Source organism: Camelus ferus, chromosome 7, assembly GCF_009834535.1.
Source record: "Camelus ferus isolate YT-003-E chromosome 7, BCGSAC_Cfer_1.0, whole genome shotgun sequence".
Classification (NCBI taxonomy): domain Eukaryota; kingdom Metazoa; phylum Chordata; class Mammalia; order Artiodactyla; family Camelidae; genus Camelus; species Camelus ferus.
In genome coordinates, this window is record NC_045702.1 from 38,236,920 (window position 1) to 38,250,489 (window position 13,570).

At 42.2% G+C, this 13,570-nt stretch overlaps 1 protein-coding gene across 5 annotated transcripts in view; it reads right to left on the reverse strand.

The window, feature by feature from the left end:
- Positions 1 to 2,550: 2,550 nt before the first annotated feature.
- The window catches only part of BMPER (BMP binding endothelial regulator), a 260,419-nt gene continuing 249,399 nt past the window's right edge, over positions 2,551 to 13,570 (reverse strand). For all 5 annotated transcript variants that reach the window (XM_032483753.1, XM_032483755.1, XM_032483754.1 and 2 more), the window contains one exon: positions 2,551 to 3,953. In XM_032483753.1, the coding sequence (XP_032339644.1) occupies positions 3,772 to 3,953 (182 nt within the window). In that variant the 3' untranslated portion in view covers positions 2,551 to 3,771. The remainder of the gene's footprint in view (positions 3,954 to 13,570) is intronic.

Here is a 13,570-nt window from a genome sequence, read left to right on the forward strand (position 1 = left end):
GTTCAAGTTCGTACTGCTTGCCGCACGACAGGCCAAGAAACCGAGAGACGAGGTGTTGGGGCAAGGAATAGTGACTTTATTTGGGAAGCCATCAGACCGAGAAATGTCCCAAAGAACCATCTCACCTGAGGTAGAATTCAGGCTTCTTTTATACTAAAAGACAGGAGATGTGGTTGGTTGTTGAAAAGTTCTTGGTGTAGAAATCCTTTGTTCCTGCTGTTCACACAGGTCGGGTCATAATGTTCCTGTAAACCTCCAACAAGACAAAAGTTATTCTCTTGTTCTGCAACTTTTTATCCCTATATGAATGGAAAAGTGTTATAGCCTTAAAGATCAGAGCCTTGAGAATGGGCTCTCCTGTATATGTCAGGCTATAGGCAACATTCTTAACCTGTAGCAAAAGTGTTAGAATACGAAGGTTAAAGCAAAGGAAACCAATCCAATATGGAGTCAGATTTGTTCTTTCCTGTTGCAGTCAGAAGCTCAGGAAGCACTCAGTGAGTTTAAAGGGGTGGCTTTTCACCGAAAGAGTTGGTAATTCTCAATGTGCCACCCTTTTAACAAAAATTGACCTTGGAAACGTCAACAATGAATTCTTCCTGCTAGTTCAAGACTTTTAGTTTAGGACTTTCAAAACAGTACTATTTTCACAAGGAGAGAAGAAAGAGCTTACTTTTACTGCGCACCAACTACAGTTGGCCGTTCTTATCTGTGCAGGTTCCACATCTGTGGACTCAACCAGCCGCAGATCGAAAATATTTTGAAAAATTTTCCAGAAAGTTTCAAAAAGCAAAACTTAAGTGTGCTATGTGCTGGCAACTGTTTACATAGCATTTACAGCTATTTATATAGTGTTTACATTGTATTAATTATTATAAGTAATCTAGAGATGATTTAAACTACATGGCAGGATGTGTGTAGGTTATATGCAAATACCACACCATTTTATATAAGAAACTGGAGCATTCGCAGACTTTGGTACCTATCCCTGGTGGACACTGAGGGATGACGGTATGTGCGATTGGCATCGTAACTGTGCTTGTTCTTCATTCAAGGGTCTTTGCCCCTCATCAAATTCAATATTCATAGCTAGTAGCATAATCAGAGTAAGGATCTATACATGTAAATAAAGTGATATTACCCCATCTTTTAATTTTCTGTATACCATGGAACCAATACTAATTGCTAACCTCGGTTATGTACATTAAAGAGAAGTAGAATGTTTTCATTTCAAGTCATCTAACTCTGCAGGAGTTGGGCTTTGAGAGCCCAATGAAAACGTCCCGTGTGATTAAAGTGGGGCCACTAGCATTGAAGCACTTGGTTAATCTCCATTATAATCAATCATTAGACAAAATCATTGCTCAGCTTTAGCGCAGAGCCAAAAACAGAATATGCCAACCAACTGTTCAGCTGATTTCTCTACCCTCCCCCATCAGACAGCTGCCTGAATCACCCTTTTCCTTCTGCCTTCTCTTTCTTCTAAGATTAGGAATTTTAAAAAGTATAAAAAGGTTAAACTAAACCCTAGATAAGGTAGGTGACATAACCCTGTAATCAAGCCACCCAAATTGATGGAAACAGTCAATGAGGAGGGGCCTTCATCATGCATCCACTGTGACTGTCCATGATTGAGAGTGTTGGGAAAGAGGCTATTTAGCCTTAATTGGTAGAGGTACCCAGTCCACGGATGAATCATGAGCACTGAATAACCATTTACAATTTTCCCTTCTGCATCATTTCCCCTCTGCTTCCCTCTTTCACAGAAAAGAAAAAAAAAAAAAAAAAAAACCAGAGTGAACTGGAAAGGAATTTAAAAATTGTCTAAAAGAATAAGAAAGAAGCCAGTCAGGAGAGGTCAACTGATTTGCCCTACCTCTCCTTTCAGAACGGGGTGGGAGGGGGGAAGTAAATGAGGTTATGAGTGTAGACGGGTTTGCACTGGGTCTCAGATTACTGTGCGAGTAATCTCACCCGTGGCAGAGTGTCTAGGTCCCCTGATCCTCAATGCTGCCCATATACTACAAAGCCTCTTTGTGTTTCAGAGAAGCAAAAGTGTGGCCTCAAAGGCTTAAACAATGGGGACAAGGTCACAAACCACACCTGGAACCCAAGTCTCCTACATCAAAGCCTCCTTTTCAAGTGAAGCACTGAGGCACTGGTTACCTCGGGTCCCAGATACTGAGGTTGGCTATGACTCAAAAGCACAATGACAACCATGTTCCCTGTTGTCACAGCCAGTCACTATTACACTGTGGAACTTACTCACTTTCTCAAACGGCTGGAGATGCCCCAGCAAAAAATCCAAACTAATCCTTTAGCTGTCATAAACACATGTAACAGGAACACAAATTAACAATCTGTGACAGCATGCTGACTTTCAAAACTTTGGAGGTTTGCTATTATCTATTAATAATACTCCTTAAAAAATTAAGTTATTGTCAGGTATATAAAAAATATGCAGATAAAGTTGTTAAAAATGGACACACCTGAAGCTGACAAAGCTTATTTATGAAGCATAACACAGCACATCTTGAAACAGAAAATCCATTGTTTTAAATCTTAAACCCTTTATTCACTACAATGCAGAACATTTTATTTTTAGACATCAGTGGGTTTTGTTTTGTTGACATTTTTCTCTTATTCAGCTGAAAACAAAAGTCAAGAAAACCACATAGTAACTAGTAGGAACCTATGAGGAAATTAGAGCAAACATGTAGACCATTCTTTGTTTGGACTGATGTTAAATCAACCAGCCTGTAAAGCCTTTCTTTTTGCTTAATAATTATGATAAATTCACTGTTGCCAAATACTGTTTGGACTAAGAATCCTCTAGAAATAATCAAAGGCTCTCATTTTATATATGGAATAGTCAGAAAATGTAGCTAGCTTACTTCCACTCATTGGATTCGCCCATCCTAGACTGCTGTGAGTCAGAGAAATGGATATTTTGTCTCACGTTATGCAACAGTTTCTTCAAATATCTGCTCATGCTCAGTAAAACTAACAAGCCATCCAGACACTCCATCATCTCAGTGTGTGACAGAGGCGGACACATCCATCATACACACGTATGTAATTAGGAGACTCAAGGAATATGCAAAGAGGGCAAGAAAGCAGTTGATTCTTCGGTTATGCTCTAGTGACAAATATATATTTCTAGGCGACCAGCCAATCAGTTTGGGAAATAATGTCAGACCATGACCCAGTAAAGTCTAACAGCCTATCCTTGCTTTACATGCACCATTAGAGCCTGTCGCCAATCACTAGCCATCTCTCTCAGGCACACATTCCTTTCTTTGGAAGGCCCCCAGATAAATCTGCCCTTCTCCAGAAAAACACATTTCCCACTCAACTGCAAATCCTGATTCAAAGCTAAAATTAATTCAGGCAGGCAATTTAGATTTCTTTGAAAACTTCCTTAAAAATGACAAATGTCTGTGATGTTAAAGCCATCCAATATATCTGCATGCTGCCTTATTAAATTAAAAACACCTGGTTTATTTATACAATGTATTCAATGGCTTACAGAGTAGGATCCGAGAAACAATATATGTCTTATAGCAAAAAATATACATATAATCATCCACCTATAGTTTATATAAATGATGAAATGTTTCTGAATATATCTATATATCTATATATGTACACATATATACTCCGTGTGTGTGTGGTTGCACAATCAGCACACAAATCCTGCAGTCTTTCATTGGCTCTTCCACTTCAGTGTCAAGGACACCAGGTTCAAAGTCTGATGGAGCAGAACAAAGGTCACCGCTGAGGACAAAGGACTGGCTTGATGCACCTCCCCTTGTGAAGGACCAAGTTTGCTGGACAGTGGCAACCAGCAACACACGGCTTATTGCAAGGACCAATCTCGTTCCAGTTGTCACAGGTCTTGGCACATCCCGGGCCACAGGTATCATACACAGCACCGTGCTTACACTGGGTGGCTACAAAGGAGGAGGAGACGAAGGTGAAACATGTGGAAATAGCCAGATTAATGCACCCTCAGCCCCACGCCATCTCCTCAGGCTCATGTCACTCACGACACAGGTTCCCCGGCGCAGGTGCACATCTGCATTCTAACAAAGGAATAACAAACACCCAACACTCCTCACACACTCTGGGAATCACCTGCACCTAGAAAAACAACTTCAAAGAGCCTCCTGCCGGGCCAGTAAACTTCAGAATCAAATCAAATGAAAAAGCTTTAGTCCCAGATGGGACACACCATCCATTAGTAAAGCTACAAGGAAAAATCTATAAGGTTATTTAGGGACTGAGAATAGTATGAAAGTTAACTCCAAATGGTCCTTCCAGCTATTAAGGTGCAATGAATACGAGTAATTTCTGTAACCACATTGATACTCAAATATACAGAATTACACGTACAGGAAAAAAACCTGCCAAGGGTATTGGAAATGTGTGACATATTTTAATCATAGTGATCCTGTGTTGAATTAATCAATTTGAGGCAAGTTAGAGCAAGAGTGGTGTAGAGCCCAAGAAAGACGGGAGTAGCTGGCTGGCTGGGAGAATAGAAAAATGATGATGTAGCCAAATCGTAGCAATTTACTATCTTTGTTAACTTGGAGCTAAAATGATTTTGACAATATTCTGAGACTTCCTGAAAACTCATGAATAGATTTGTCAGAAAAAAAAATACTGCCGACATTCGGGAAGTTTGATGACACTCAGACTTTTCCATCTGAGTTATTTCCAATGAAAATCAAAAGAGGCCAGCCCTCATTCTCAGGAGCTGGAATGTTGACACATGTAGGAATTCAGAAGAGGATCTCTTGAAGAATAACAGTAACAATCCAGCCTCCATCTGAGGCTGCTCCAAACAAAAGCAATAACAATGGATGATCGCCATCAGCTTGTGTCTCTCTTATTATTTTTATGCAGGTTGCAGAACAATACCTGGTGAAGTTGTGTAATTCAAACACTGAAAAACAGAACTGGTTTTCAAGCCAGTGGGCCTGACTTTGGGTCTTTCAAAATGTATTTTTAGAATTAGCACAGAACATTTTTGGTGTTGGACCATATCTAACAAACAGTAAGTTAATGAGAACCGTGAAAGTAAATTGTACGAATGCTCCTCAAATACCCATTACACTATTTTAAATGGATGTCCATCCAAGGAGTGGCCCATTTTCTCTCACCATTTCTTACACATTATTAGAAACCTGAGCTGCGTGAAACAGAGAACTTTGAGAAACATCTGAATGGAACTGAATTTATAATATTTGGCTCCCTATTTACCATTTCTCTGCATGAATTCGAATTTCCCTATTAAGCACTGGCATATTTATCTCTGTACCAGGTGGTAATTAAACTATTAGCTGTTACTAACCACCTGTTTTGAACAAAGCCACTGAGCAAGATGCTGTAGGGGTAGAGATAAATGACCTGGCCATCTGTCTGATACACCAACAGAGGGATGAGTTACTGGGAGCAAATTACCGGCCAATTATAATCAAACAGCAAATGTAACTTTATTGATTCCTATGCCTGGCTCACACTCACTTTTTTGAGATGTCTTCTCAAAGGTAATTTCCGATCTCAGATAGGATCCACAAATCCTCTACCCCTTTTCCCTATTTTTCTCTTCTTTACACAAATGACTACCATTTTTACCATTTGTACCATGTTTACTTTCTGTCTTCCCACACTAGAATGTAAGCTCCCTGAAGGGAGAGTTTCCATCTGGTCTACCACTACATCTCTACCACTGGCATATTTTCTGGAACCTAGAGGGCATTAGGTGTGGAAACCAGCAATAAATACTTGCTCAGTGAATGAATGACTCATGAAACAAACATAATTGCAGCAGAGAGGGGACTGGACATCTTCCACGTGCCCCTTAAGATCCACCCTCTTCCCTCCTTTGTCCTGCTCTATATCCTGTGAGCAGCTCTGTGCTGACCTCCAGGAAGGACATCCATGGGCTCCCCTGTGAATGGTGAACACTGATGGGAGATTGGAGGAAAGGGAAGAGTGAGGTCCAGGTCCTTGTTCCCTTAGCACCCTCCTTCTGGGATCACCCCTCAAACAAAGACCACTGCTCCAGGCCAGCAGCCTTCTCCACAGCTCTCTCTGTCCCCAAGTTCAGAGAGCCAACCTTCCCCTTGCCTCTTTAGGCCCAGGGGTGATAACAGTCACTCTGTGATGAGCTAAGGTATGATATTATAAAAAATAAATATTCAATCTTTGTCTCCAGTTCCTGGCTCACAGCTCCTAAAATCCTTGGAAACTCTACAGTGATAAGTGTCTTTGGTATGATAGGAACTGGTGGCTAGCATCCCTAGGCAGCTTCAGGATTGAGGCTGGTCACCAGAAAGATTAAGGCGTGATTAGAGGGTTAGAATTTTTAGCCCCATCCCTGGATCTCTGGGGGCAGGGAGAAGGACTGGAGATTGAATCAATAACCTCAGCCAACGACTGAATCAATCATGCCTACGTAGGAAAACTTCCATTAAAACCCCTAAATGACTAATGACAGGGGTTCAGGACGCTTCGGACCTGGCAGACACATTAAGGTGCCGGGCTTATGGTGTCCTCCTTCCCTTCAGACAGAAGCTCCTGTGCTCAGGGACCCTTCTCGATCTTACTCTGTACCTCTTCATCTGGCTGTCCATCTGTATCCTTCATAATGAGCCAGCAAAAGTAAATAAAGTGTTTTCCAGAGTTTTGTGAGCCATTCTAGCAAACTATGAAGCCTGAAAGGGAAGGGGGTTGTGAGAACACATCTCTCCCCCGACTTTGCAGGCAAGTCAAACAGAAGTGAGGGTAAAACCTAGGGACCCAATACTCGCAACCAGCATCTGAAGTGAGGTGTCTTGTGGGACTGAGCCCTTAAACCTGTGGTGTATGATGTTAACTCTGGGTAGTTAGCGTCAAAATTGAAGTGAATTTTAGGACAGCCAGATGGTCTCTGGAGGGTTGGAAAATTGGTTGTTGTGAGATAAAACCCCCACATTTGGTATTAATTTACTGTGAGTAAAGACAGTTCATTTCCAGGGCACTGGACTTTTCCTTGTTAATTCCCTACATCCTACACACCCCTTTTTAAAGTAGTCCATCTAGTAAACTTACTTCAACTAATTAATTTGAGTGTGCCGCTTGTTTTCTGCCTGGATCCTAACTGATACAGCGGATAAGGAAAGCATTACTCGTATTCTTTAAGGCTACTTTCCCTAATGTGACTTCCACTATGTAACTCTAATAAGCTGTTTTGGCTTTTCATAATTTAATTCTATTCCTTAAGCTTCTAGGAACCTCCTGCAGCCAAGCCAATCCTGAAGACATGCCCTCTGCCTTAATCTCGTGCCATTTTCAAGCTTGGTAAATATCACCAGCATTCACCCCATCTTCCCCTCTTTTAGACTCAGTTCTCAACCTTTTCTCTGAAGGTGGAACCAAATTATCAGTAATTCAGAACAGCAATGGAAAAAATACAGTTCATTTTAACGTGCAGCCAGGTTTGAGAACTGGCCCTATTCATGCTTCAGTCACTGTAGAGACATGTCTTTTTCAGCAAAGGAGAGGGCAACTAATATTTCCAAAGTATAAGCAGGTACACAATGGAAGCCCCTGTTTCCCATCCTCCTCCACTAAAACCCAGCGGTGCTCTCCCCGAGTCCCAGCACACTGGTCCTCTCCGATGGATGGTTTAGGTCACCTGCACCAGCGCCCTTAACCCACCTCCCTACTGCGTCTCCTCCTGATGGCATCTATTCTTCATTTGCCATTTCTGTTTTCTGGCCCATCTCCTCCAGGAACTTGCTCTGTTACCTGTCCTCCTCCCTGCACGTTCACCTTCTCCTTCTCTGTTGGCCCCATCCTTTAACTATCAGAAACACCTCCTGATCAATACTAATCTTCAACAGAAAATACTCCCTAATCTGTTTGACTTTTCAAATCCAAATTTTATAGAAAAGTTTACAGTCATTGTATCCAGTTCTTGTGTAATTAACATTGGTGACCTATCTTCCTCGCCCACCACTTTACTGAAGCTGATCCTACCAACATCTTCCATAATGACCGTATCCACGGACACACTGGCAGTCCCCATTCTCACATGACCTCTCCAAAAATTATTTGCTCTTTTTGTCCATTTTATCTTATGACACTGAAATCTCCAGTTTCTTCTGCTAACTTCTTGCAAACACCTTCTCTTCCTCGGGCATCTTAGCCTACTCCCTGGCCCTAAATGTTCAAATTACCTCCAAGACTCTTCCCCTGACACTGTTTTGTCTTGTCTTGTCTCCCCTCCCTTCCTCTACTTTCTCCCTCTCGCTCCCTCTCTCTCTCTCTCAATCAGTTACTATAGTTTCATTTTTAATTTCTAGTCAAAGAGCTCTGAAATTGATTATCATCATTTGGGATTCTCTTCCCAAATTAATCATTTCCCAAGCCTTTATTCAAATGTCACCTCTTTCAACTAGCTCCCTGGCTCTCCCCAGGATACTTTTCCCTCCTGTGTCCCACAGCAGCTTTCATAATAGTTATCTGTTTACTTGTTTCAATCACCCAACTACAGTGCAGCTGGAGTTCTTAATCAGAGATGCTCACAAAACTCTCCTGAGGATCTTTTAAAAGAGATGTATTCCTTAGCCTCTTCTCTAAAGAGTTTCGCTCTGTGTCCACAGTGGGGCCAGGTAGCGATAGACTTTAAAGATTCCAGACAATAAGCACCCCTGGTTGAACAGAGTGAACCACTGAGGCTGGGGCTCCTGCGGGCAGAGTCCTTGTCTTCCATGACCCGAAATCCTGGCTCGGGACCAAGCACAGAGGAGCAGCTTGATAAATGCTTGTGCTTGTTGGATGATGATTTAATCTTAATGGTGTTTAATCCATCATCCCAGTTCCCAATGTGGATGACATCTGGCTGGCCTTGAGTTCATTTTCCGCTCTGCTGCTTCCAGAATGCCTCTTTTAACTCACTTTACCCTCCAGATACTTTGCTCCCATTCAGATCTTGCAAAGATCCCTTCTAGTATAAAAACTCAGCAGAATTTCCTCTTTTCCACCCGTGTTCTTTCCTTTTCGTTCATTCTCCTATAGACACGCACTCTCCCGAGCCTTCTCCTCTCTGACCTCTCAGTTCTTCTAACTCAACCACTTAGTCTTCTACTGCTTCTCTGTGACATCTTACCTTTGATTCTTGAACACTAGATATCTCCCTCACCATCGACAGATAGAGTAGAACACAGAAAATGAGGAACTACTAGGAAAAAAAGGATCTTATCCATCATATAAACACCATCTCCATTCAATTCAGATTAAATCACTAAATATCTAGGGAGTGTCTACTATGGGGCGAGCATTCTCTTAGGCCAGGGAATCAACTGTGAATCAGAGATCTTCTCTGACCTCCAGTTACAGGATCCTGGGTTTACAGCCAAATAGGTGAAGGAGACACATAAACAGATGTTCAATTAAATACAAGATGCACTTTTGGGGACAAAGTATAGTGAAGGAGTAAGAGAGAGAGATCACCTTAATGTTGAGGATGGGGTAGGGATCCAGGAAGATTTCTGAGGACAGATCCCACTTAAGAGGTGAGTAGCAGCTGCCAGACAGATAATGGCAGGGAGAGTTCCCAGGCAGAGAGAGCAGCAGGAGCGAAGGCGGGGGTGTCAGCAACAGCAAGCGTCAGGGCCCCGTGGGGAAAGGGAGGACCACCAGTTTGTAGGACGAAGGGAGCACGGAATTTGAGAGGAAGGGCGGGAGGAGACAAAGGCAGGGAGGTAGTAAGCAGGGAGGCAGAGCTGGTAAGCCTTGGCGAAGAGCAGTCTTGGAAGGCTTTTAACTGGGGAATGACGTGATTAAATTTGCCTCCAAATTGGCACAACTTTTAGCTCATCCTAGAAATGTAATCCTAGCTTGGTCCCTGTCTTACCTTTCTGTGAATATAATTTTTTTTCACACTTATAAAAGGCAAACAATACTTTTTTAAAACATCAGTGTGATTTGATTTGCACGTATGCATTTGAAAAGTGTTCATGTAGTCAAATACGTTTTTAAAAAACCTGGAAACTACCAAAGTGGTCGGGGTTAGCAGGGATTTATTTTCTAGGGGGCAGCTACTCAGTAATGCTTGCAGGCAGCGTTATGTGTTGCTTTATGCGCTACCCAAGAGGTGTTTCACATTGGCTTCAGTGATAAGTTCAGGAAGTGTGGCTCTGTGTGTCTCCAAGGTAATGAAGGTCACAGTACTGACTTTATCTCCCAGACCTTTACAGGAGACATACAGTCAGCCAAGGAAAAGCTCAGTGCATATAAGTGGAGCCGAGTTACTGCAGGGAAGAGGCCAGAATCACCTGGAGTTTGTAGAATAAAACAAGGAGGAAACTGCTCACAGAACCCATCAGAGTATCTGATGTGCTGCGGAAATACACACACCACTTTGAACATCACAGCACTTTTCCTACTTACAAAATGCACTACTAGAAGTGCAGTGACAATTAGTAGTGTCGCCTACAAAATCTGCTAAGGATGGCAAAGTAAGACGCGGGAGCAAGATCACGGCAAAGTTACAGAGTCAGAAGGTAACAAGTAACAAGTATCAACGATAAGGAACAAATGAATAGAAATTGGAAATATCTGGGACAGGAGCCAAGATGGCAGAGGAGAGAGACTCACAGCTCACCCTGTCCCACAAACACACCAAGAATTACACTTATAAACCCACTGAATCTCACAGAACACCAACTGAACTCTGACTGAGTGTCTCTCGCTTGAAAATACAGGAGGATTCTCACAAAATCTGATGAACAAGTTCACACTGTATAGCACAGGGAACTATATTCTGTATCTTGTAGTAACTTAAGGTGAAAAAAGAATATGAAAACAAATATATGTATGTTCATGTATGACTGAAGCATTAAGCTGTATACCAGACACAACATTGTAAACTGACTATACTTCAATAAAAAATATATATATACAAAACAAGATTATACAGACCAAAAAAATAAGTACATCAAAGTGTTCACACAAAAAAATAAATTGGAAAGATCTACATAACAAATATTGATAAATTGGTTAATGCTTATATAAATACACACATGTACTCATACTTAAATATATTTCTCTACAAGGCATTTGCTTACTTGTATTCTCATAATGATTAAAAACAAGGGCTATGATGCAAACTGACCTGGGTTGGATTCCTTTCTTACTTTCTAGCTCTGTGACTTTTAGCAAGTTACTTGAATATTCTAAGGCTTATTGTCCTTTACAGTAAAATGTGGTGATAGAATGTTACCATATAGATTATAGCAGGGATTAAATGTGATTCAAATGTAATATAAAGCACTAGAGCCATCCCTGGGGCAAAGGAGGCTCTTAGAAAATAGTATGCATTGATATAAACAGTCATTATTAAACTTTCATAGCTCTTCACAATAGCCCTTTGCACATTGTTGTGTTTAGTAATTCCTGTACTAAACTAGAGATTCGTTAGTCCTTCTTGCCGTAGCCAGCGGGCAAGTACTTCGTGCTGGCAGCCATGATAGAGCTAAAATTCAGCCTAGATTAGAGATGTCACCTGTTCATTCAGTTTCTTGCCTGGCTGGCTTCTTATCTGTTCAACTTTCAAGCTTTTTTTACTCTGGAAAATTTGTCTTCTCTGCATTAATGGCCCTAAGTGCTGTCATAAGTCAGAAGATCTGGGAGCTAAGAACAAGTAAAGAGTACTCTTATAGTCTTCAATATCCCAGGTTAATCGGAAATGAATCTACAGAGAGACACTGCTTATTTCTGTAAATACCACCTGTCAGTCTGTGGAAGCTCAGGGGTTGTGTGTGTGTGTGTGTGTGTGTGTGTGTGTGTGTGTAAAAGGTTCCCCTGCAACCAAACATTGACAGGGTTATACTTCACTCTGATGGCTCCACTAATTTTAAGTGGTAAATGGAACCTTTCAGGAGCCATATTCCCTTTCCATTAGAAAAGCAATTTTAGCTGCTGAGATTCAGTCCCGGAAATCAGGATCCTGGGGTGTGGGGGTGGGGAGTGGAGTCCTCAAATGCATTGACTAGGGGCACTGAACTGGTGTGAAATACAGCTCTGGGCCAGGAAGAGAGGGTTCACATATTCTGTCCCTGATATGATCCTCATCACGGCACCGCAGCTAATAAAATGAATAAAGTTCTGCTGAGCCCCACGTCGCACCAGGATGAATGGTTGGGGATGGAGTCCATGTATTTTATTCATTTTCTGGTAGATTCAAGGGAAGGAGGACTCAAAGTAGAGAAAAGAAGATAGGAGTGGTCAAGGTGTCCTAGAAGGACCCAGTCTCTCAAAAACACTCCCATGCTCTACTACCTGGCACTGATGCATTAGGTGGGAGGTAAGGCAGCCTCACCTTTCAGGACCCTCAGCCACATCTTAGAGTGAGTTATTTTTTTCATCAAATCAGTACTCCTCTGAGAAGGGCAGCACTGACAGAGGGGCACTTTGGCCACGGGAAGTGAACTCAGATATAAAGACTGGACTTGGGCAATGCAGGGGAGGCGAGAGCAAATCCCAAAAGGGAAGTCACAAGCAGATAAATGGGCTTGGGTGCTTGATGAGGACACAGATGAGTGACTGTGTCAGGGGGTGGCTTGAAGAAGCTTTAGCAATCCCCAAACCCTTGTCATCCTACCTGCCAAAGCCACCCAAACAAGCATCCAAATTAACTCCGTGGTTTCAACCCTGGATGCAAGTTAGAATCATCTGAGAGGTTTCAAATGATACACAGGCTAATGAAGGGAGGATATGTGGGCACAGGGCCCAGGTACGGTTTTCTGGTTTATTTTTTTAAGCTCCCAGAGTGACTCCAAAGTCGAGACAGTCCACTGTCTAAGTGAACACGATGTCCATGCACTGAAAATACAGATTCAAGACCATTCTTCTCAAAGTGTCTTCCAAGCAGGTGACAGCTCCTGCCCTCCACCAATGCAGACACTCTAGCGTCAGCAATGTCGTGAACTGCCTTCTTTTCTAATATCAGAGCTAAGGTTTTGCGGATTAGTGTAGAATGTTGCCAACGCCAGTCTCTCCGCTCCAGGCAAATCTGGTCCTTTACAGAAAAACATTTGCCAGCCCTTGGAGTAAATGGCGAACATTCATCTCATCATCAAGTCTATGTGAGAGCAGCAGTTACTACTGACTGAGTATCTTCTACGAGTGGAACTCTTCCCACTGTCTCACGTACAGATCACTATGCGTATAACTCTGCATAGCAGATACTACTGTAAAATTCCAAAATTGATCTAGAATTCCTCTTCTCCCTGTACACACTGCCTCCATCTTAATCCAAGCCACTGTCACTTTTTCTCCCCAACTGTTTCAACAGCCTCTTGCCTTCAATCCAGCCCCATTCAATGTGTTCTCTACACAGTTGCCTCTATGCAGGGTGATCTTGGAAAAGCCAGAAGAGGGTTGCTTAAAGCCCATCAGCAGCTTCCATTCTTTTTGGAATAGAAGCTGGCCTCCTGCCCAAGACCTGCAAAGTCCTGCATGGTCCAGACCCGACTTCGACTCTGCTCTCATCTTCCTTGGCCCACCATGCTCA